Below are 24,082 nucleotides of genomic sequence, written 5' to 3' on the forward strand. Positions count from 1 at the left end.
CGGGGTGTTCTGGAAGGAGAACATCCAGAAACACCAGCACATAGAAGCTGTTGACATGGGCAAGGAATGAATCACTCTCCTTAGGTCACAAGTGAGAAAACCAAGCTCAATGGACAGAAGGGACCATGACCCCAAACCTACTGTTTCCCTGCACAGGCCACTGAGCCCTTCAAACCTGATATGTAAATGTGCACAGCCCAGCTGCCCAGTGAGTCCAGACCAAGTCCTCTGCCTTAGGGCCACCATGCTGTGTCCCACACCCTTCAGGCTGGAGGATTTGAATCCCAGGTCTACCACTTCCCAGCTGAAAATAGCAAGTTATTGAACTCCTCTGGGCCTCAGTCTCCTCCTCTGTAAAATGGGCACGGTGATCCCCCTCAATGTGGTGGTGATTGTGAAGATGAAGGGAATTGTGGGTACAATACGTTCTTCCCTCACCACAACCTCCCCCAAGTTGGGTGTGGGAGCCTTTGTTCCCTGAGATACCCCGGGTTCCTTGGGGTCCTCTTAGCAGAGTCATGAGCTATCAGCATCCACGTCCTCCTTGTGTCCTCTTCAGGTCTCTTCGAGCCGGGGGACATGCAGTATGAGCTGAACAGGAACAACGTGACTGACCCGTCACTCTCTGAGATGGTGGAGGTGGCCATCCAGATCCTGCAGAAGAACACCAAGGGCTTCTTCTTGCTGGTGGAAGGTAGGGACCCCAGGCCCACTGAGAGGGAGCTTCTGAAAACAGCCCTGGGGTCAGGGAATGCGGTGGTCCAGCTCTTAAAGAGAATTGTCCAGTTTTGGGTTGAGGGGAAAATTCCCTTTGGGAGGCTGGGCTGTGAATTGGGGGGTTGGGGTGGTGTGGACACTCCTAGCCCAACAAGCTGCTCTCCTTTGGGCATGGAGATGGCATGTCAGGCTTACCAGTCCAGGAAGGTTTCCTGAGAGAGGAGGTAGGCTTCTTCCTTTTGGGGGTCTCCCTCAAGACCTGGCTCTGGAGGGGTGTGCAGCCCATCAATGTCACTCCTCTGAAAGGCGAGTCAACGGGCCCTGGCCCTCCCGTGCTGCGTGCTGACGTTCCCGGGGTTCCCAGCGCTGTCCAGAGCCCTGGAGTCAGACCTGAGTTCGTGTCCTGGTGCTGCCGTCTGCTGGCTGTACAGCCCTTATCTGTGTATTTCCATCAAATGAGGCCAGAAATAATCCCCCTCTTCTAGAACGGTGTTTAGCCTCCATTGCGTTCAGAGACAGAAAGTACCTGGAACAGGACTCAGAAAAGAATCAGTCCTCAGTGTTTCTGTTATTATCATTATTCTGATTACACAATAGCTAAGTCAGTAACAATAGGAAGTGTGAGGAAGTGATAAAGATTCCAGAATTTTCCAAAGTTCTAATAGCCATTGTCCTGCGTGGTTCCTCATGATGCCTGGCTGAGATCTGCATGTACACACACTCACGTGCATACACACACGTGGACAGATTTGTACATAAGCCCTCACAAACATACGTACACACTCAGGCCCCTCTGCCTTCCAGAGGCCCGTGGCCGCCAGCGCAGCTCAGCTGCTTTCTTGCCAAACCCCGGGGTTCCCACTCAAGCACGGCGGTCTCGGCCTGGCCCTCAGCAGGCCTCTGACGCCGAGGAACCAGCCAGGAGCCAGCGGTGGCGAGCACGGGCTCCCCCGGGAGCGGTCCTCTTTGTGAGCAAGGCCAGGACAGCCCGCCAGGCCAGCTGCTCCCAAAGCCACAACAAAGGGAAGGCCCGCCCTGCCAGCCTGCCAGGCCAGCGGCGAGGCCCAGGCTGGTGGGAGGAGAGGGCGGCCTGGCGCCCGGGCTCAGGACCCTCAGAGCTGGGAACGTCCACCCAGGCAGCCACCTCCTCTTGCAGGGGGGAGGCGTTACCCCAAGGTCACCACCCTCAGCCACTAAGTCGAGCTTAAAGCCAGGCCCTTGCACTCAGCCATAGGGAGGTGTCATGGGATCCAGGCTTCAATAGGCATTTACAGAAGCCTGCCAGGGGCACTGCCCGGGCACCAAGGACTTTCAGCACCGAGGACTTTTGGCCCCCTTTGGGAGTGAGAGGCTCCTGAACTTTCTGCTTCCAGAGGTGGAGATGCTTCAATAGGCATTTACAGAAGCCTGCCAGGGGCACTGCCCGGGCACCAAGGACTTTCAGCGCCGAGGACTTTTGGCCCCCTTTGGGAGTGAGAGGCTCCTGAACTTTCTGCTTCCAGAGGTGGAGATGGAAAAACAGGGACTTTAGAATGAGTCACAACTGGAATCAAGTCCCACCGTGGGCACATCGCTTCTCCACTCTAGGCCTCAGTTGCCCCATTTGTAAATGGGGCTGATTGTATCCCTCTCTGCCCAGGATTGCTGTGAAGGGGAAACAAGGCAACCGTTTGTTATGCCCGGCACGTAGTAGGGCATGTTCCCCTGCCCTGCGTCCCTGAAGTCCTCAGCAGCTCCTTCCAGCAGCTGAGGAGATGGTGCTGGGAGCAGGGGGTCGTGGGAAGAGCACAAGCTCTCCTTCCAGTCCTGTGGGTCTGCCTTTCAACCCTGGCTTCACACCTGCCATACGTGAGCCCTTGGCCCCGGGACTCTCTCCCGGGCCTCCGGGAGGGTCGAATGTCTGCATGAGATGCCTGAGATGCGGTGCTGGCACACAGTAGTTCCTGGTGAAGGTTCCTGTCCTGCCCCCTCAAAGAAAGGTCATCATGGGGCTGGGTGTGCAGGTCTTCTTTCCCCCCCCTCCCCTGAAGCCTCTGCTTTGGTGTCCCAAGGAGGCAGGATTGACCATGGGCACCATGAGGGCAAAGCCAAGCAGGCACTGCATGAGGCGGTGGAGATGGACCGGGCCATTGGACAGGCGGGCACCATGACCTCTGTGGAAGACACGCTGACCGTGGTCACTGCTGACCACTCCCACGTCTTCACCTTTGGCGGGTACACCCCTCGTGGCAACTCTATCTTTGGTAGGTGGCCACTGGGCACTCCCAGTCTGCCCATCTGGGAGCGGGAGTGGGGTGGGAGGACCATCAAGCCCAGCACATGGTGGGGACTCAGTGGTGACTGGGTAGGGAGGACAAGTCACTGCTGGTGGGATGGGAAGTTGCAGGATGAGGGCAGGGAGTGAGCTGAGAGCATGAAGGGGTGGACGGCGGGGTGGGTGGATGGATGGCTGCGTGGACGATGGGTGGAAGAGAAGACGTTTTAGAAGAATGGGAGAGAGGATGGATGGACGGATGGCTGGGAGGGGTGTGCGCACAGTGAACGTTGGGGGATGGCTGGCTGCAAGTAATAGGGTTTGGCAGGTGGCTTCATGGAAGTGGTTCAGAGCCCTTCAAAGAGGATCTCGGGGGTTGCTAAGCCACGAAGGAGCCCAATCTGGTGGCTGGAGACTATACTCCTGGTGCTCCAACATGACCCTTGGATACCCTCCCTATGCAGGTCTGGCCCCCATGGTGAGCGACACGGACAAGAAGCCCTTCACTGCCATCCTGTATGGCAATGGGCCTGGCTACAAGGTGGTGGATGGTGAGCGAGAGAATGTCTCCATGGTGGACTATGGTGAGACTGCCAAGACCCAGGCTGGGAGGGCACAGGGCACCCCTCAGAGATGGGCTTGGGAACAGCGTGTAAGCTTGTGATCAAGGTCAAGGGTCTCAGAACAGCAGGGACTTGAGTCAGCACAATCTTAATTTGAATCCCCTTCTATGGTTTAGCAGCTCTGTGACCTGGGGCATATAACCTCACCTTTCTCCTCTTCCATTTCCTCCATAAAAAGGTTCTACGTTCCGGGGTTGTCTGAAGAACTCAATGCATCTGCGAGCTTAACATGATGCCTGGCACTGTCATTTTTACTGGCTGTGTAATATTCCAATATATAAGCCCTTGCAGTTAGTTTACCCAATTCCATATTGCTGAATGCTCATTTGTTCTTGATGCCCCCGTGGTACCCAGGGGTCTGATGGTGCAGCTAGGGGTGAGAGGCTGTCTCTCAGTTGATTCTTCCCTGCTAATGCAAAAGGCCTGCGTGAGGTTAATTTTCTCTGTGGGGGACGGCGTGCAGGCCTCTGTGTCAGAACAGACTCAGGTTTGAATCCTGTGGCCTCGGGCAAAATGACTTCCCTGCACTGTGCCTCGGTTTTCTCTTCTGTAAAATGGGGGCATTCGGGCCAGCCTAGAAAGGGCATGGAGAAGGTGCACGCACAGTGCCAGGCCCCTGGCAAGCTCTCAGCAAGCATTTCTTCTGGCCCACAGCTCACAACAACTACCAGGCCCAGTCTGCTGTGCCCCTACGCCACGAGACCCACGGTGGGGAGGACGTGGCAGTCTTCGCCAAGGGCCCCATGGCACACCTGCTGCACGGCGTTCATGAGCAGAACTACATCCCCCACGTGATGGCTTACGCGGCCTGCATCGGCGCCAACCTCGACCACTGCGTCGCGGCCAGGTCGGCGAGCAGCCCCGCTCCGGGCCCCCTGCTGCTCCTGCTGGTCATGCTCCCCCTGCGCATCTTGTTCTGAGGGCCCAGGGCCCGGGCACCCACAAGCTCACAACAGATGGCCAGCCTCCCACTCCCGGTGCTGCCCATGCGCGGCAGCCCACACCTCAAGGGGCAGGGAGGCGGAGGCCTCCGTGGCCTCTGCAGCTGCCAGAAAGGGGACCCAGGAGAGCAAAGTCTGCTGCCCGCCTCACTCCCCTCTGGAATCCTCCACAAGTGCCAGACTGATTTCTGGCCTCTGGCCTTTGCTCCCTCCCTGCTGCCCTTTGGCCAACAGGGTAGGTTTCTCTCGGGCAGACAGAGAGCACAGACTGCAGAAATTCTCAAAGCATCTTATTTTTCTAGCAAATGTATTTCTCCAGACCCAGAGGCCCTGCAGCCTCCATGGAACATTCCGGATCTGACCCTCCCACTCCTCTCTCCTTCCCTCTGGAACCCACCAGGCCCTGCCATCCTCATGTCCCTGTCCCCAATCCCAGCCCGCTCTGCAGGGGAGACCAGGTCTCTTTCCTTGGATGGGGGTTTGCTCACTCACTCACTCCAAGGCCGCCCAGGACTCCCAGCAAGCCAGCTCCTGGGACCGGCCGTCCAACCCAGGGTGGCCAGGGCTGGGAAGAGCAGCCTGGCCAAGCATACACCCCCCAGCTCCAAACACACATGCCAGCTCCTCTCTGAAGTGACTCTCCTGTTTGGAACAGCAAAAAAAATTTTCTCTTTTTGGTGGTGGTTAAAAGGGAACACAAAACATTTAAATAAAACTTTCCAAATATTTCCAAGGACAGAGCTGAGTCTTTGTGGTCAGTGAGAAAGAGACTGGGATAAGTTCATTTCTCCGGGAAGAACTAGACTCAGGGCCCAATGGTGCGGGTGGGTTGGCAGGGAGGTAGGGGCCTCTGTTGGCCTGGGGGCTTCATGCTCATTACCTGGGTGATTTGGACAAATCGCTTTGTGTCTCCATGTCTCAGTTTTCTTATCTGTAAAATGGGAGACAGCCTACTCCTGGGTTGCCATGAGGATTAAAGAAGAATGCCTCTGTGAAAACCCACAGCAGTGAGGACTTCCAGGGCCCAGTGGCACCCCTGCTGCACGGTGCCCACAGCCAGCACTACATACCCCAGCCCACTGCAGCTGCTCTGTCATCTCATTCATTCAGTAGATATTGAGGATGTGCCAGGCACTGGGTTAGGTCTTAAAAATTTCCTGCTGAACAAGACAACCAGGCTCTGCCCCACAGAGCTCCAGCCTAGCTTTCCATTCCTGGCATTCAGACTTGGGTACTGCACTCGGGAGTGCACCTGTCATTGGGGGGTATGGAGAATTGCCCAGCTTTGCCCTTCTTGCCTCATTGGAATGAAAGTCCCTGGAATGATAGTAATCATAATAATTAACACTGGTCATTGACTATATGCCAAGCTCTGTGCTTGATGCTTTCTTCATATGGATTCATTTTATTTAATCCACACTAGGAAGTAGGTCCCCACCATCCACATTTATATCTGAGGACACCAAGCATGCAGGAGGTGATGTGATTGCCGAAGGTCCCCTATGTTGTGGAGCTGGGATTTGAATCCAAGTCTGTCCTATTCCAAACCTCCTGTACTTAAATGACATCCTTTATTTGTTTATAATGCATTCCCAACTTCCTGCCAACCAGGTACTGAGGCAGCCAGTACTAGTGACTCACAACACACACTGATTAAACATGAAGTCAGACAATGAGAAGCCGTATGTCTTAAGTGGACATCCTTCAGGACTGAAAATGCAACTGAGCAGATTTCTCTCTGAGCTTCCTAGCAGTCCTGGCAAAAAGGGAAGCTCAGTCAAGCTGGTGCTGGAATAAAAAATGCAACTATGTGCATATGTTCTCGCCTGGAGGAAGAGACATGTCGTTGCATTGAACCATACCGTGTAGTTCTCAGCTGTTATTCTCATATCTCTGTATAATTACCTCCTAAACACTTCTTGAAACTCACATTTGAGCCAAAGTTGATTTTTAAAAGTTCACCAGTACCTCCTGAAGTCAACTTATATGTCTCAGGGCTGTGCAAACCATACTTTGTATTTTAGATTGGGTTTCCCAGAGGAAGCCCCTCAGGCAAGGATTTGAGCAGAAGTAGCTTGTTTATAGGAGGAACCCAAAAAGCACCAGGGGGGAGCGGCAAGCAAGGCAGGACAGAGGAGGACGCTGAGAAAGGTGCGTTATTAAGGAGTTTCCTCGGTGGATATGGGCTCAATTCTGTGCTAGGTGCGGAGCATCAGAGAAGTTGAATACCTTGCCTAAGTTCATAGCATCAGGAACATGGTGGAGCAGAGACAGAGACCCCACCTCTCTGACCCACAGCCCATGCTTTCTAGCCCCATCCTAGAGTGAGTTGCCTTTGTGGGCAACTGAGGCTCAGTCCCACTGTGGACCTCTGGGGGATGGTGTAGGAGACACACTTCCGAGCTATCCCACCTAAGGGGCAAGGGAGCTGGGGGGTTATTCTTCAGTTCTCAACCCTCACTGGCTAAGGGCTGCTCCTGGGAAACTTAACACTGGAGCTGCTGACCTGCCCCTCGAAGGGTTGAGAGAAAGCCCCCAGGCATGGTGCAGGGACATCAAATGCTCAAAGGACACAAACCAACAGCATCTTTAGGGTACACGGATGGGGCTAGAAAGCATGGGCTGTGGGTCAGAGAGGTGGGGTCCCCGTCTCTGCTCCACCACGTTCTTGGTGCTATGAACTTGAGCAAGGTCTTCAACTTCCCTGATGCTCCACGCCTAGCACAGAATTGAGCACATACAGCCCTTAGGATCAGGAGCTCTTCCTGACCTGGTTCCAGGCTGTGTGACGACTCGTCCTTCAGGAAGCAGGCAGCGACATGCCTCAGGCACTCACTGCTCAGTCTTCCCACGCCTCCCCCGCAGGCTGGGCTCTGGGTCATTCATCAACCTCTCTTTTAACTGTTCTGGGCTCTGAGTCCCACTCCAAGCCAGGCGTCCAGGCAGAGGTCCCGTCTCCATCCACCAGCACCCATGGCCACAGAACCAGACGCCACAGCTGACAGTCAGTACCCATGGCACGAGGGTGTCCACTGCCCTCAGATGCTGTCTCAGGGAGGAAAAACAAAGATGAGCTGACGAATCCTCTTCTATTCACTGAGATAACCCTGTCTTCTGTAAAAGATAAATCCAGAAACCTCAATAACTTGACACAGTAAAAATTAATTTCTATCCCAAATATCCAGTGATGCCCCTGCCCAGGTGGCCAGAACCCAGGCTCCTTCCACCTTGTGGCTCTGCTCTAAGTTCTGGATGTCCTTTCTCTCTGACCAACACCTCGATGGGGGAACCAGCACAACTGCTTTTTGACCACTTCTGGAAGTGACGCACATCACTCCCACTCATAGTCCCTCGGTGCGAAGCGGTCATAAGCCCACCTAGATGCAGAGGAGAGAGGGGAATGTAGTTTTCGGCTGGGCAGCTGCTCCCACCATCAACATCACAGCAGGTTCTCACCCTTGGCACAATGGATATTTGGGACAGGATAATCCCCTGTTGTGATGTTACCCTGTGCACTGCAGGATGTTTTGCAGCATCCGTGACCTGTACCCACTAGGTGCTGGGGACACAATCGCCCCTGAACCTCTGCTCTGTAGTAAGGAAGCGGCGTGGGAAGCTCAGTGGTCAGCTTTGCTCATGCTCAGCACGGCCTCCAGCTCACATGCCCCCCTAGACATCACTGAGCACCACACAGAGTTTGAAAACACTGGGAAATTTCACATAAGATCTGGATTTCTGGCTTTTTGGAAAAATTGGAAGATCTGGCCAGCAGTGGACCCCATGTTTCTGCAGGGTCAGTTGGAGCTGGGAGGCGGCTGCCCATCAGGATATAGCTCTCCTTTGTGCCACAGCCCCCAGCATTCCCTGTATTCTGACACTAAGACCCCTTGGACGGAACTCACCTGTCTGGTCATGGTGGAGACTGAGCTTGTGACCCCTGCCTTATTGAGTGTCATGCCCTGAGCTGGGCCTGGGCGGCAGAACAGCAAACAAGCCTGAGGCTCTCTCCTCAGGCTCATATCTCGTGACAGAGACCTCCAGGGTCCACCCCAGTGTGTGGGGAAGTAAGGTGCTATGGGGGCAGGGAAAGGGGCACAAGAGTGGGCACAAGGGTGGGCACTGAGGCAGAGAAGACAGCGAATGAGCTGAGGCTTGACAAGTGGAGCGGACCTGGGGCATGAGGGTGTAGGGGGGAATTCAGAAGGAAACATTGTGGGGAGAGGTGAGCTTGGAGAGGTGGACAGGAGGGCCTCGAATGCCATCCCCAAAAGCTGGGGGTTGACCACGAACGTCCTGGGGAGCCATAAAAGGCCGTGGAGCTTGGGAATGAGCATCATTTCTGAAAGATCATCCTGGAAGCTGGTTTCAGGGGTGGCTTCAGGAAGAGGGACTGGAGGCTGGGACTGGAGACCCATCTGGAGGCTGTTACAATAGACCACGCAGGAGAAGCTAAGGCCGTGGAGATGGGGAGGAGGAATAAGCCCCAAATACGGGCCTGAATATCACTCCTATTTGTCAGAAAGGAAGCTGGACAAGCATATGAAAGATTAGATTGTCAGCAAACCAAATGCTCTGAGACGGAGAGCAGGAGGCAGCAGGGTACCTACTATGTGCCACACACCCTACTAAGTGCCTGAGACATGGCAGTGAAGTTGTCACCTTGAGGGTACATTTTCCATACACCCCCTACCATTCTGTGAGGTGGGCAGTTTCATCCCTTATTGTACAGATGGGGAAGTTGAGGTTTGGCAGGTCAGAGTGATTTGCTCCAGAGCCCATGGATTGTAGGTGACAGCTGGAAGTTGAACCTGGGTCTGCATGGCTCCCAATCCATGTTCTCCCCCTTGCCTCCAGGGCACTAATCCCTCTAAGGAAAACAACCCCAGCCCCATCAGCCATAGAATCACAAGCTCCCTCAGCACCCCCAGAAGCCCTACTGTGGGAGTGGTGAGAGTCCCAAGACAGCAGTGTTTATAATTAGCCCTGGTGGCTAAACTGAAGACCTCCCACCAAGATCTAGCCCCAGCCGACCTCAGAGAGCAGGGATTAAGTTCTCAGAAGAGGATTTGGCCTTCCTCTGGGTCTCCCTGTGATGCTGCCTTGATCATGGCACCAGGCCCTATCATGGTATCTGGCTCCTCAGCAGTCCGTGAGAACCTTGGGATGGGGTGGGCACTCGTGCCCCGCCAGCCAAGCAGGGGGCAGGCCAGTGCCACCTCTCCCTCCTGCCCATTGGAACTGAGACTCAGGATCATCAAGGCAGTGGGCACACAAGTGCAGGCACAACAGGGAATACTTCTGTGGCATTCCTGAGTACCAGACACTGTCCCCAAGTGCCTCACTGCACACATTAACCTATTTTCCTCCAAATACCCTCGAGGGCAGGGACTGTTGTGATCCCCATTTTGCAGAATTTCTGTTCAGTAACTTATCGGAAGCCACACCACTAACAAGGCACAGAGCCAGGACTGGGAGCCAAGCAGCGAGGCTGCAGAGTGCAGGAGTTAATCACGCCATGCGTCCCATGCATCCTTCAGCCTCGGGCAGGGCTGGACTTCAGGAGGGCTCTTCCTCTTCCCCGACAGCGTCTCAGGCAAGTCGCTTCTCCTCCAGGTGCGTAAGTTCCCTGTGCAGTGACTTACAGGAACCCATGCATCCTTCAGCCTCGGGCAGGGCTGGACTTCAGGAGGGCTCTTCCTCTTCCCCGACGGCGTCTCAGGCAAGTCGCTTCTCCTCCAGGTGCGTAAGTTCCCTGTGCAGTGACTTACAGGAAGACAGGAGGGCTCAGTGTCTGTGGGTGGGTCACTAAATGCCGATCCTCCGGTCCTGGGGTTGGGGCCTGGCCGGTCACTGCCACCCACTCGCTGGAGTCCACTGCCCTCATAGTGGACTCCTTAATCTGGAAGCCCCAGCCTCCCGAGCACCCTGATGAGGAAGGGCAGGATGTGGGGGATGTGAGCAGAGAGAAGCAAAAAGGAGGAATTGGGAATGTATCTTGACCTGGAAACCAGGAGGGGGCCCATGGCTGAGCCCTCATCCTGGTGGGGAGCGCCCAGTGGCCTCCACCTACTCATGCCAGCCTAGCTCTCCAGACTCAGCCTGGGTCACTCTGGCTAGTGCCCTGTAACCAGCCTTCTGCCCACTCAGGTCACCTGGTGGGGAAGAATGGAGATGAAGCGGAGCCTGGGGCAGCCAGCTGGGTCAGGGTGAGAGGAGCACCCTGAGGCAGGATCTGGAGGCGCCTGAGATGTGCTCATTCACCCTCAGCTGCCAAGGCCTGAGCAGCTGCTTGCTGCCCTTGCAGCATGGGCAGGTGCTGTCCTGACAGCCACCTTCAAGGGGAGTTTTGGTGCCGGATGGGCCCTTTGTCTGCCCTGAGCCTTCCACTCTTAAGGGAGTCTCCTGGGGCACAGGCCTCTGTCCACAGTCCCCCAGACAAAGCTCAGGCCTGGAATGGGCTTCTACAGTCCACAGGAGGAAGGTGGCCCAGAGAGGGTCAGACACCAAGCTGGAGTCACACAGTAATATGGGCAGAGGATCCAAGCTTCCACTTCCAGCAAATGGTCCTCATGGCCACTTGACCCTGCATCCAGCCGATGCAGGATCAGCCACACCTTGGGACTGCAGGTACAGGTGAGAAAGAAGGACTCATAGGTAGCCAGTGCCTGCCTCACACTGGCACTTCAGCACCCCCACCCCAACTGTCCCCATCCTCTTAACAATGGTGGAGGTAGGGCACTGGCACTGGCCCTATTTTACAGATAAGAACACCAAGGTCCAGAGTGGTGACCGGGACACTCCTGTAGCTGGTGGTCAGGGAAGGCCTGTCTCAGGAGGTGACAAGTGAGTTGAGACCCAGTTAGTAGGAGCTGCAACCTTGAAAAGAACTGGAGGAAAGATTGTGCCAGGCAGGAAATAAAGCAGGTGCAAAGACCCTGAGGTGGGAAAGACAATATGTTTGAGGGACAGAAATATGATAATGGGGCCAGAGCCAGAGAAAGGGGGACAGTGGGTGGGATGAGGTGGAGGGGTGGCCAGGAGCTGCACTGTGTGGGGCATAACAGAGGCCTGCATCTTCTCTGGTCGCAGGGGGCAGCCACTGGAGGGTTAGAAGCGAGCGAGGGTTAGAGACAGGATGGGCTTATGCTTTGGAAAGATCACCCTGGCTGCTGTGCAGACGAGGGCCCAGCAGTGCCAGGAGCAGATGCCAGAGCACAGTCTGGAGGCCATTCTGCTGTCCAGGTTGGGGTGGTGGCGGCGGTGGCTTGGACAGGCTACGTGTGGTGGTGGCGGGAAGGCGCTGAATCCCAGCTGAGCTGAGAGTTAAAGCCAGCAGGGCCTGCTGCTGGACTGCATGTGGGGAGTGGAGGACACAGCAGGGTCAGGGATGCCCCCGAGTCTTTGGCCTGAGCACCTGGATGGATGGAGGTGCCACTTATGGATATGGGGGACCAGATTTGGGGAGAAAATAGAGAGCTGGGTTTGGATCATGTTCCGCTGGAGGTGCCCATTGGACTTCGGAGTGTAGATGTTGGGTAAGTTGTCAGGAGGGAAAGGAGTCTGGAGTTCAGCGGAGGAGTTCAGGTTGGACACAGAAAGACAAAGGTCATGACTGTGTTTAAAGCTACGGGGATTGGACTTCGGAGTGTAGATGTTGGGTAAGTTGTCAGGAGGGAAAGGAGTCTGGAGTTCAGGGGAGGAGTTCAGGCTGGACACAGAAAGACAAAGGTCATGACTGTGTTTAAAGCTACGGGACAGAGAGACGAGGTGACTTGCCCAAGGTTACAGAGAGCCAGTGGTCAGGATTTGAACTGAACTGGGGTCTGTCAGTCTCCAAAACCCATAGGAGCTCTTTCCACTCCAGCAGGCGTTCACCGCTGGGAACTGGCAGAGACAAGGCCTCGTCTGCCAGGTGTGAGGGGATGCTACAAGACAGGGTGGGCAAGGAGGAGGCCCTGAGAATGAATTCTGGAGCAACGGAGATCCCTCCAGCCCAAGCTGCCCACGCCCCCATCCACAGCCCGCCCAGCTGGAGGAGCCCTTGCCAAGCACGAAGTCCTGGACCCTGCCCATTGTACAGATAGAGAAACTGAGGTCCAGAGGAAGGCAGGGCTGGAGTCTGGGTCTGCCTGCCAACCCTGACTCTTCCATCAGCCTCTCAGGTGGGCTCCTGTCAGAGCCACCTCAATGGTCAGGTTGAAACCATCTAACTGTCATTCCTGAAAAAGGTGGGTGTCTCTCTTGAGGCCCTCAGATGGAACTGGGGCCCGGGGTCTTTCCTACTGAGCATCTCCCAAGGCAATGTTTGCCCGATGCCTGCCTCTGCCCCTTGTCTGGCCATCCTGGCCTTTGGGACCCCTCTAGGTCCCTGGCAGGGTGGCCTCGAGCCTGAATCCGGTCTGGTCAGGTTGAAACCATCTAACTGTCATTCCTGAAAAAGGTGGGTGTCTCTCTTGAGGCCCTCAGATGGAACTGGGGCCCGGGGTCTTTCCTACTGAGCATCTCCCAAGGCAATGTTTGCCCGATGCCTGCCTCTGCCCCTTGTCTGGCCATCCTGGCCTTTGGGACCCCTCTAGGTCCCTGGCAGGGTGGCCTCGAGCCTGAATCTGGTCATGGCTCCTGCCCTGCGGCCAGGACCGAGGCCCCCCTGGCCCCCGCCCAGACCACCCAGCGCCAGGGCCTGGCGGAGCCTGGCGGGGCTGGCGGGCAGTGCTCCCAAGCTGGCCAGCCGTGGTCTGGCTCCGTCTGAGAGGCTGTGGCCTGGGAACCGCTAGCTGTCTCCTTGGGGAAGCGGCTGGGATCTCCAGAACAAACAGGGAAACCACAGGCTCCCCCACCCGCCAAGGAGGGGAGCTGCCCCTGGCCGCGCCTGACAACACCCCACTCTCCATGGCCCCACTTCTGGGGGGATGGGACCGGCAGGCGAATAGCCCTGAGTGGAGGAAGGTGGGCTGCGGAGCAGGAAAGGCAGAGGGGAGAAGGGTCTTTGCAAGCAGTGGGGAAGGGGCAGGTGGCTGCAGCTGGGGGCTCAGGTGATCCCAGCTGCCCCTCAGAGCCCCTCGGGAGGGAGGTTTTGAATGAGCTGGGGTGAGCACTTCTCATCCTCAAGCTGAGAACAAAGCCCTGGAGGTAGAGAGAGCTGGGTTCAAATCCAGACTCTGCTGCCTCCTAGCTGAGCAGCCTTGGGCAAGTGACTTCACCTCAGTGCCTCAGTTTCCCCCTCTAAAAATAGTCTCAGGAGCACTTGTTTCCCAGAGCTGTGGTGAGATGACACAGAGTCCCCTGGATGAAAAGTGCCCAGTGCAGGGCAGAGCACATGGTAGGTCCTCAAGAGACAGGTTCCCAGACCTGTCACTGGCTCAGTGGGAACCAGAAAAGTCCCAGGGATTCCTGGGCCTGGCAGGGCAGGCCGGGACAACCCCGCTGATTCAGACCAGCTGGGGGATGGGCAAGCATCTGACTGCACTAAAAGCCGCAATTAGAGCCCAATTTAAAGAAACGCTGTGTTAGTTCTTCCCTGGGCAGATGTGATTATAGGCTCCGAGTGAAACCGAGTGAAACCGTTACTAACAGGATGACACACAGAGGCCCCTTCCATGGCACGGCAGGATGGCTGGCCCAGCCCCCTTGCACAACTGGGGAAACCAAGGCACCGAGCAGGAGGGGACAGGACAGTGAAGAGGGGCCCGGCCCTAAGCTCCGTCCCCACCTCTGACTTTTCTCTGAAGGATTTATTGCTGCATCTGGAAGCCAGAGGCCCCTTGAAGGACAGATGGGAACTGAGATGGCTGGAGCCCCGAGACAAGGGGGGGTCTTCCCAGAATGGCCACAGTGTGAACTGGCCCTGGAGCCAGCCAGCTGCTCCCTGCCCAACCCACAGGGGCCTTGAAATGGTAACATTAATAACAGCAATGGCAGCAGCAGCAGCTCCCCCCGTGAAGCACCCACCGGGCAGGAGTCACCTGCATCCCCACAGTCACCCTGCAAGGGAGCTACTGATGTCATCACCACTTTAGGGGTGGGGAAACGGAGATTCCGAATGCTCAGTGACCCACCCAAGGTCACGCTGGGAACCAGCGGCAGTGCTGGTGTTGGAACAGGTGTGTTTCTGTTGGGACTGGATAAGCTGCTGAGATCCTTTAGCACGAGGCCTGGGCTGGGAATGTGGGGGGCCATCTCAGCGAAGGGTGACGGGGAGTGAGGGAGTGTGAGAGCAAGTGAATGAATAAATGAATGAATGAATAAATGAATGAACAAAAAGTCTGTGTAAGGGACTCTGCCCTTGAGGTGGTGTGGGAGGGCCACAGGCCTTTCCCTAGTTGCCCCGTCCAGGGAGCCACCTGAGATTAATGAGCCACAGGATAGAGGCCTAGATCTCACCTCCCCAGAAACAAGGATTCCCAACTTCCTGGGTGCCATGAAACACTTGGCCTGTCCAAATGCCCCCCGAAGGAGCACTGGGCAGCACCTCTCTGGCCCACCCCTCCACCTTAGTCCCAACCATCCTCCCAACACCAGAAGCAGAGGTCACCCTGCCCTAGTCCCCACCCCCCACCTGCACCCTTGCCCAGGGCTGAAGTGCAAGGTAGGATTGGGGTCTGGGGTCCACACCCTCAGCCCCGCCCCTCCCATCGGCAGCTCACTGGGGAGCCCCCAGGGTGGGGGCAGTGCATACTTCAGTTGCTCCAAGGAGCTTAGAGGTCGGGTGCTGGAGTCCCCTGCTGGCCATGAGCCCCCTCACTCCATGGGGATGGGTCAGGAGGATTCTTCATTCATTCAACAAATATTTATGAGCCCCCACTGTGTTCCAGGTGCTGGGGCTCAGCAGAGCACATATGGGCCCTTCCGATGTTTATGGTTCCACTGAGAAGGGGACTGGGCTTTGTATCATGCGCCCCCCCCACCATCTTCCCAAGGACACTGCCCGTGCCCAGAAAACCGAGAGCTCCCTGTGGGCAGTAGCTGTGCCTCCCCCATGAGATTGGGGTTTCTCCAGGGCCTGGTTGTGACACCCCCATCAGACCACTGTTCCTGAGAAACCTCTCCCCTCACTTCTAGAGCCTCTCCGGATAGGGCTGTGCTGTGGTTCGTCCCGCTCGATCCCCATTCTAGCAGTGTTAAAGGGCGCGGAATTCAACTCTGGTATTTGAAATGCGGAGCCTTTGGGAGAGGAGAGGGCCGCGAGTGCTCTGCTGTCACTGATGGATCGGTCCATTCCTGGATTAACGGGCTAATGGCGAGTGGATGGCACTTGCGGCTTCATAAGGAGAAGCAGCAGAAAGTCAGGGCGCTCTTGCCCTGTCACCCTGTGACACCCTCCACTGCCTTGGGACTCCTGCAGAGTCCCCACCAACAAGGCCCTCACCAGATGTGCCCCTTGACTTTGGACTTCCCCACCTCCACAACCGTAAGAAATAAATTTTGTTTCTTTATAAACTACCCAGTTCCAAGTATTCTAAGTGACAGAAAACTAAGACAGCTTGCCAGATAAAATACAGGACGCCCAGTTAAATTTGAACTTCAGATAAACAAAGAATAACTTTTTAGTATAAGTATGTCCCAAATACTGCATGAGGTATACTTAAACTAAAAATTATTCCTTGTTTATCTGAAATTCAAATTTAACTGGGCACTGTGTATTTCTATTTGCTAAATCTGGCCACCCTACCCCTGGAGCTCATTCCTTCTGCTGGCACCTGGCCTGGCCAGATGGCCCAGGTTTTGCCTGGACTTGGCCCCTTCCTGCCCAGTTAAAGCTCCTGTCAGCCCCCAGGACTGGTGTCCTCCCCCTTGCCCCATCTGCAACCCTAGCTCCTAGGTGGACACCATACCCACCACCTGGCATGCCCAGCCCAGGCTATGGACCGTCAGGAATGCTGTGTCTGGTCTACTGCATCATAGGCCCAGAGAGAGGGACAGAGCCACCACTGCAGAGGGACCAAGACTGTCAGAGACACAAAGAGACAGAGACATTAAGAAAAGGGATGTAGAGACTGAGCAGATGGAGACAGAGGGGAGAAGCCAGGACAGAAAGAGACAGAGAATTTAAGGACCCCTGCCCTGAGCTGCTTCAGGAGACCAGTGCAGCAGGTGGAGGGTCCTAAAAGCCCACCAGGGTTTGCCTGAGTGGAGTGGGGCAGAGGGGAGGCTGGGTCCCTGAGCCCCAACATTGTGCCCCAAACTGGCAGTCCCTAGGAGGCAGCTCAGGGTCTCCAGCCCTGGCAGGCAGGAGTGGGAGCCCATTCAGAGCCCAGCCCCAGCCCCTGCCACCTTCCCCTAGCCCAGCCTCCCAGGGGCATACACAGGGACATTCATGGCTTCCCATAAGGGCCTATGGAGCAGCCAGAGAGGCTTTTAAAATTAGCCTCTCTAACCAGATCTGGTTATTTCAGGAGGCTCCATTCTGGGCTGTCCCCTTGGCAGGGCGGGAGCAGGGAAGGAGGGAGGAAGCTCCACATTCCAGGGTCCCTGGCTGAGCACCCCCTGTGGCCTGAGCAGCAGAGAACATCCAGGTCCCAGTCCTCTGGCACTGGGCCGGCCTGGGCCTGCGGCCGTCTTTTTGGCAAAGTTGCCCCAGGGTTCGCCATGCATGTCCAGGGACACCTCAGCTACATGGAGGAGGGGAGGACCCTTCGTATTGGGCATAAGTTCTGTGCCAGGCACCATGCATGGTACCTTAAAGACCATGACAGCATCTTCACAGCAATAGGTAGGGGTCTCCTCCTCTTTTCCAGGTGAGGAAGCTGAGACGGCGAGACAGGGAGGTCCCAGCTCTGAGGCAGGGGAGATGGGGGGTGTTGGGTTTGCCAGGCACCCAAGTCCCTCCATGGGAGGCTGCTTCCCTCCTGTGTCTGGAGAAACCTCTGGCTGCTGTTTCCACCACCAGAGCTATTTCTAAGCAGAGTCCAGCGCTTCCCGGAGCCTGGTGCCCCCCACCCAAGCCCTAATTCCAGCCTCGAGTCAGAGTGTCCCGGCTCGCCCTCCCCACCTCGGAATCCAGGGCGAGCACAGAGCTGGCACGGACACACGAGAAACAGTACTGGACACTTTGATCCCAGAGGCCAGATGCGTGCTCAGCCTCCCCTGGCCCCACCTCGGAGCCCAGAGGAGCAGGGCAGTGGGGCCCGGGTCTGGAACCCAGTGCAGAAGCCTTCTCCTCCCACAGATGGGGCCTGGCCCAACCTGGGCAGGGCGAGGGCCAAAGCGGGTTCCTCCTGCCCAGCTGCCCACCTGCTTCTGTGACCCCAGCTGCTGGACTTCAGCTACTGCATAGAGCCGTGGGGGGCGGTGTGCATCGTGGAGTGGAGCGACACAGGCTGGCACGCCTGGGCTCTGCTGTGAAAGGGTCGTCACCCCGGGAAAGCCTGGGAGGGGAAGCACTTGATAGTCGTCCACTCCCAAAGCCTCAGTCTGGACGTCCATGCCAGGTCTAGCCCCAGTTACGGTGTCCTACACGCTCTGAGCTGACCCCATGTCCTCTGAAGGTTTATTGGTATGAACCTTATTAGTGGCTAATCACCCCCCCCACCCGCACACACTGTTTTGGGCCCACCATGAGCTGAGGCCGCAGCAGGAACTTTATGAGGGGATGCCTCATCTAATCCTCACACTAGGGTACCAACAAGGTCGGGACTATTGGTATCCCTCCTGTACAGATGAGGAAACTGAGGCCCAGAGAGCCAAAATTATGTGCCAAGGTCACAGAGCTAGGAGGTGAACAAACTCAGAGCTGACGCCAAAGAAGCCCTTAACCTTGGTGCTGAACTGTTGCTGCTGGCCCTTTGGAGGTGGGTTGGGAGGGGACAGGGCAAAAGCCTGCGGCCGAGAGGACTGCAGAGCCTGGACCAGGAGAGGGCACGGGGTGGGGGGCGGGGAGGTTAGAGGATGGGGGAGGCTGGGAAGGGAAGTGGGGCAGGGTGAGCCGTGGGCCCACGGAGCCCAGGGCAACCTGGAACCAAACCCAGGTGGGTGGAGTTGGGGTTTGGGTGTGAGTCACGGCCCCTGGGTCTGGGTGGCCTGAGGCATCTAAGGGTCATAGAAGGGCCCTGTCAGGAAAAGCCCAGCACTCACTGGATAGCCCCCGGCGTGTCTCAGCATTGTCCAGGGAAGGAGATGGGGGCTGATGGGGGAGGGGGCCACAGCCAAGTTGTTGGGGAGGCCAAGGCATAGCTGATCCCACTGAGGCTTAGTTTGGTGCCTGCCCCCAAGCCCAATGTCCCCCATCCCACCCCCCAAACCTGCTCTTCCTCCTGTGGTCCTACCCCAGAGCAGATCCACCTCGTTAACCCAAAACCAAGGCTGGACCCCTGGGAGCCTCCCCAACGCCTCCCTCAGCTCCACATGCCATCAGGCCCTTCGTCCTGCTGCTCGAGCCTCCCAACACCTTCCAGCCTGCCCATTGTCCTCCTGGCCACCCTCGCCCCCAACAAAGCCCCCTTGATCCTCTCCTCCCTCCGCTGACCCTGCCCAGCCAGTCCCCACCAGCAACACCACTTCTTTCTACGGCTCTTCTGGTTTTAAATCCTCCATGGCTCCCCACTGCCCTGGGCATAAAGTCCTAGCCCCTTGGTCTGCCATTCAAGGTCATGTGGCCTCTGGCCTCGTCCCTGCTCATCCCCCTGTCCCTTCCATGGTCCCCTTCCTGCCATTCAGAACTGGCTGCCACCTTCCCAATTCCAGGTGCCCTCCACACCTTCGCACATGCAGTTCCCTCCCCCAGGCGCACTCTTCCCTAAGGCTTCCCAGGAACTAGGAGCCGTCTGGGAACTGCTCCAGGAACTCCTCCCCATGCCTCCCTCCCCCAGACCCCTGCTCATGCGCACACATCCCCAGCCACTCATCACCCTTTATTCCACTGTCGTACACTGTGAGCTCCTGGGGCAGGCACCTTATCAGACTCATCCCCACGTCCCTGGCCCCCATCTGTCCTGGTAAGCGATCCCTTGGCGCCCCCTGGTGGCCACATCAGGAAAATTCTTGGGATTCACTGAACACGAGGAGGTGATCATTAATTGAGCACCTACTGTGTGCCAGACAGTGTGTGCTAGGCGTTTGATATGAACCAGCTCATTGAATCCTTGTAACAAACCCTTGGGAGAGGTACTATTGCTCCTATTTCACAGAAGTGAAAACCGAGGCTCAGAGAAGCTAATGTTCCCCAATGCCACCGAGCTAATAATAGATGGTGCCAGGACTCACACCTATGTCTGCCTGACTCCAAAGCCATGTTCTTCCCCCTGTGGCGAAAGGGAACAAGGTGGGGGAAGAGGCTTCCTTCCACAGGGAGGAAGCCATAGCTGATGGTCACGAAACCTGTGGCTTGGCCTTGCTACCCCTGGACAAGCAGCTCTGATGGGGACAGGCTTGCCCGTCCACCTTGGCACCACGGGCATCCATGTGGGGTTAATCTGGGCAGAGCTCACACAAATCCAGGCCCGACTCTAGGTACAATAGCGATAAATAGAATTTATTTTATACAACTGTTACTGACATACACACGGCCACAGAGGCTTCCAAAATGGGTGTTGGGGCCGAAGGCTGGCCTTTGGCATGGCGCCTAAAAAGTGTGGACAGACATACACAAGGACATGGACTCACAGCAGCTGTGCCTGGCTGCCCCCTCCATGGAGGTGGTGAGGGGAGGCGAGGCCTACGATTCTAGGCCAGCTGAGACCCCTCGGTCTGGTGTGCCCAGGAGCATGGGATGGCAGGAATTAAGCGGGGTGCTGGCTGAGGAGCCAGGTGGGTCCTCCTTCCCCCATAAGGGGTCACCTGTCTGTCCTTTGTAGGCAGTGGACAGGGAATTGGCAGATCTGTGGTGGAGCTTGAGGGTCCAGAAGGAGCCATGGGCACAGCCAGCTGCCTGCCCCTCAGTCCACTGGGGCCCAGGGACCTCAAGATGTGGGATAGGGTGATGGGAGGTCCCTGGGAGGACAATCCCCCCATTATGGGGCAGGTGCATGGAATCACAGTCTTCAGTGACCTCTGAAATAATCTTGTCCACTTGTAGCAGAGGCACCCAGTGAGGGAGAGTGACTCACCCAGAGTCACAGAGCAGAACTCAACAGGAAGCCAGGACTCAGGACTCAGCCCAGTGCTCACCCCGCCACACCTCACGTCCTGCTGTAGGCTCTGTATGCACTGACAATCTCTCTCCCTCCTTGTTTTCCCTGCAGTCCAGAGGGGCACCCAGGGGTGATAGAAGCCCAGGGTGAGGACAAGCCAGGCCTGCTTGGCTGACCAATCCCTGCCCCAGCCCAGACCCCCAGCCTGGGGGATAGGGACGATGCCAGCAGCTTCCCCACTCCCAGGTCTGGATGGCTCTGCCCTGCAGAGACAGCCCAGATGGGTGGGCCAGGGGAAGGGTGGGGAGGCAGGTGTCAGCCTTAGGGGCAGAGGTCCCGTCGGCCCAGACTTGACACGGCATCTTCACCTGTGCTTCTGCGCCTTCATCTGCAGGGAACAGGGAAACGGAGACACCATGAGGCGGGGGGACAAGACTGGGAGGGGCCTGTCCTCGGAGTTCCAGACTGAGGTCTTTCCATTCCATTGGGAGCCCCCCAGACCTCTCCCTACCCAGTGACTGCCAAGTCCCTTTCAGGCCCCATCAAATCTTCCCAACCACTCGTGGGCAGAGATGATGCAGCATTTATTAGCCCCACTGCACAGATGAAGAAACTGAGGCTCAGAGAGGGGCCATAATCTGCCCAAGTCACCCAGCAACTGAGTGGCAGAGGATTCAAACCCAGATATGTAGCTCTCAGCCCAGAGAGATGACAGAGGAACAGGGAGGAGTCAGCCCAGCCCCCTGCCCACTCCCACCCTCTCCCCACCAGACAAGAGCTGAGGGGCTGACCTGCTCAGTGCCACCTTCAGAGGAGGTGGCCTGGCTAACAGCCCTGCAGACAGGCGGTGGTGGCGAGGCAGGTGGCAAGACAGGTGAGGAAGGGGACAGGAGACACAGATAAGCAGAAGTCACTGGCTGTGCCCAGGCTGGACAAGCCCAACCCTTCCTGGCCTAGAAGGACCTCTTGGTCCAGCCGCAACTCCTGGTTCCCTTGACACCTCTCTCCAGTAGAGCTAATCCCCCTCCCAGCTGGGACTTCCCCCAGGGCCAGGCCCCAGGCAGCTGCACCTACCAGCTGCGGCGTGTGCTGCTCAGATGCTTCCAGCTGGATCTTGATCTCGGGACACGCAGAGTCCCCCGACTTGCCGGCATCTGGGTGGGGTGACCGTGAGGGGCCTGGGGAGGGGGGCAGGAGGGAGCCACCTCACTGGCCGCGGGGAGGTACCAGGGAGACGGGGGCATGGATGGGCGGTTGGCACTGGTGCTCCCCAACCCTGCCGAGGCCCACCCTTAACTCCCTTCCTTGCCACCCTTCCCCCATTATCCTTCAAGATCCTTCCAGAAGCTACCAGCCCTCCAATCTGTTCCACCACCCTAGGCTGGACCATGACCCACCAACTATCTCCCCATCAGGGGCAGTCACATCCCATCCCTGCCACCTAGGGCATGAGAACTGGTCCCCTCCTGCCCGAGGGCAGCCTGCCTGGCGGGGAGCTGCCCTGGCCTGGTACCTGGGGAGCTGCCCCCACTTGTGGTGCTGACACTGTCCTCCAGCCACGTGCTGTAGATGAAGGAGTCCCGCTTGTGGGGTGTTCCTGAGGACGAGACACTCTCCTGGGGACGGGGAAGAGAGCGGGACGGGCTCAGCTCACATCCATGCGACTGGCTGCACGCCCCCCTCCCCTGGGAGGTGGAAGAGGCCCAGCAATGTCTGCCCCAGGGACGCCACAGGAGGGCAGTGGGGGGAGGCGCAGACGCAGGCACGGACCACCCACTCCCACTCATTCATTCAACAAACACTCTTCAATGTCCTCCTGGGCCAGTCAGGCATGGCCCTGCCCTCAGGGAGCTGGAGGCCTAGGAGGCGAGACTGTGAAGAGACCATGACCGTTCTCCACTCTGAGCCCCCCGGGCAGTGCCTTGGTCTGCACCGTTCCCTGCTGCCCCTGCAGCACCTGGAACAGGGCCTGGCAAGGAGCAGGGGCCCAGCAAAGGGTTGCTGAATGAAGAACGACCACGTGGTGTTAAAGGCAAGGCCCCGGGGCCTGTGAGAGCATAAAGCGGGGTGTTCCTAGCCTATCCTGGGACTAGAAAATCAAGGAAGGCTTTCAGGAGGGTGTGTGAGACTCAGTCAAGAAGGATGAGTAGGAGTCGGCCAGGCCAAGGGGGAAGGAGGCAGCAGGGCGAGTGCTCTAGACGGAAGAAGTGGCGCATGCCAAAGCTGGAGTGTTGTAAGCCTGGTATGTTTGGGCAACAGCAAGAGAGCATGGAGTGTCCGAAGTGAGATGAGACCGCGGAAGGAGGGAGTGACCAGGCCTTCAGTAGTCCTGGAGATTGGGCACTCTGTGGAGGGCACTGGGGAGCCATGGAAGGCTTCAGAGCAGGGGAGGGTTAGTCTGCATTGCTCCTTTGGGCTGGGTCACCTGACCACATCTCAGCTACCCCCAGGCTCATGCTTCTACCTAGAGCATCTCCAGAGACCAAAGAGCCTCCTTCCAGGCCACTGTGGAGCACTGTGAGCCCTGGGCTTCTCACCAGGCCTGTATCCTCCCCATCCATGCCCTCCGTCTCTTCCACCACGCTGGCGAAGCTGCTGGCACTGGACGAGGAGCGGGAGAAGTCCTTCAGCACTTCTGCTCTCTGGGCTGCTGTCTCCGCTCTGCCACAGACAGTGCCCCATTAGCCAGCGTCCACCCTGGGCACCTCCTAGGCCAAGTCCTCACGCCCTTGCCCTCCCCGCCCAGGGAGGCCCAGCCTGGACCAGCCAAGTGTCTTTGTCACTCCTGTTACAGTTCCTTGAGCCTCTGAGCCTCCCTGGACTCCCAATGCAGCCTCGTCCCTCCCCGCACTGGTCCTTCCTGATACACAGATCTGAGCAGGTCCCTCCCCTGCTCAAACCCTCTCATGGCTCCCCATTGCCCCCAGCTGAAGTCCAATTTCCGGTATTATCAATGATAATGTCATCATCCAGTGCTTGTTTACTCTGTGCCAGGCACTGCTCTAAGTGCTTTCGCCTAAGTTAGGTCATGGCTATCATTATCAGACCCATGTGACAATGATGAGGAGCCACGGAGCCACAGAGAGGGCAGGCACACGGCCCAAGGTCTCCCAACTGCAGGTGGGAGAACAGAGGCTTGGACCCAGGCGCCTCCACAGTCTACTCTCCCAATCCCCTCACAATTTTGCTTCATGCTCAGGGACTTTGTGTCTTCTGCCTGGAGTCTCGCTCCTTCTCTCAAAACCCAAAAAGCAAATTTGTCTCTCAAAAATCAGCCAAGGGCCCTTTGTTCCAGAAGGCCCTCCCTCATTCCTCTTCCCAAGGTGGGAACAACCCTCCGCTCTCTAGTCCTACATACCTTGTCTCTCCCTTCCCTGTCACCCTTTCCTGCCTCTCTGCTCACATGCTTGACCTTCACAGAGCCTGGCACAGAGGGGGCTCAGGCAGCGAGCACCAGATGCAGGAGCACCCCCCCCCCCCCCC

General features: G+C 57.1%; 2 protein-coding genes across 2 annotated transcripts in view; one reads left to right on the plus strand and one right to left on the minus strand.

Annotated features, from left to right (window-relative positions):
- ALPL (alkaline phosphatase, liver/bone/kidney) overlaps positions 1-5,273 on the plus strand; it is a 16,917-nt gene extending 11,644 nt beyond the window's left edge. The window contains 4 exon segments of the mRNA XM_008585782.1: positions 560-694; positions 2,769-2,960; positions 3,436-3,555; positions 4,249-5,273. Coding sequence (XP_008584004.1) covers positions 560-694; positions 2,769-2,960; positions 3,436-3,555; positions 4,249-4,514 — 713 coding nt within the window. The 3' untranslated portion in view covers positions 4,515-5,273.
- A 14,707-nt stretch (positions 5,274-19,980) lies between these two features.
- RAP1GAP (RAP1 GTPase activating protein) overlaps positions 19,981-24,082 on the minus strand; it is a 31,006-nt gene continuing 26,904 nt past the window's right edge. Inside the window, exons 20-24 of the mRNA XM_008585784.1 lie at positions 23,137-23,260; positions 22,113-22,215; positions 21,674-21,777; positions 21,391-21,433; positions 19,981-20,987 (exon numbers count right to left, since the gene is read on the minus strand). Of these exons, the coding sequence (XP_008584006.1) occupies positions 21,425-21,433; positions 21,674-21,777; positions 22,113-22,215; positions 23,137-23,260 (340 nt within the window). The 3' untranslated portion in view covers positions 19,981-20,987; positions 21,391-21,424. The remainder of the gene's footprint in view (positions 20,988-21,390; positions 21,434-21,673; positions 21,778-22,112; positions 22,216-23,136; positions 23,261-24,082) is intronic.

The sequence above is a fragment of the Galeopterus variegatus genome, unplaced genomic scaffold (genome assembly GCF_000696425.1).
Source record: "Galeopterus variegatus unplaced genomic scaffold, G_variegatus-3.0.2 Scaffold3711, whole genome shotgun sequence".
NCBI classification, from domain to species: domain Eukaryota; kingdom Metazoa; phylum Chordata; class Mammalia; order Dermoptera; family Cynocephalidae; genus Galeopterus; species Galeopterus variegatus.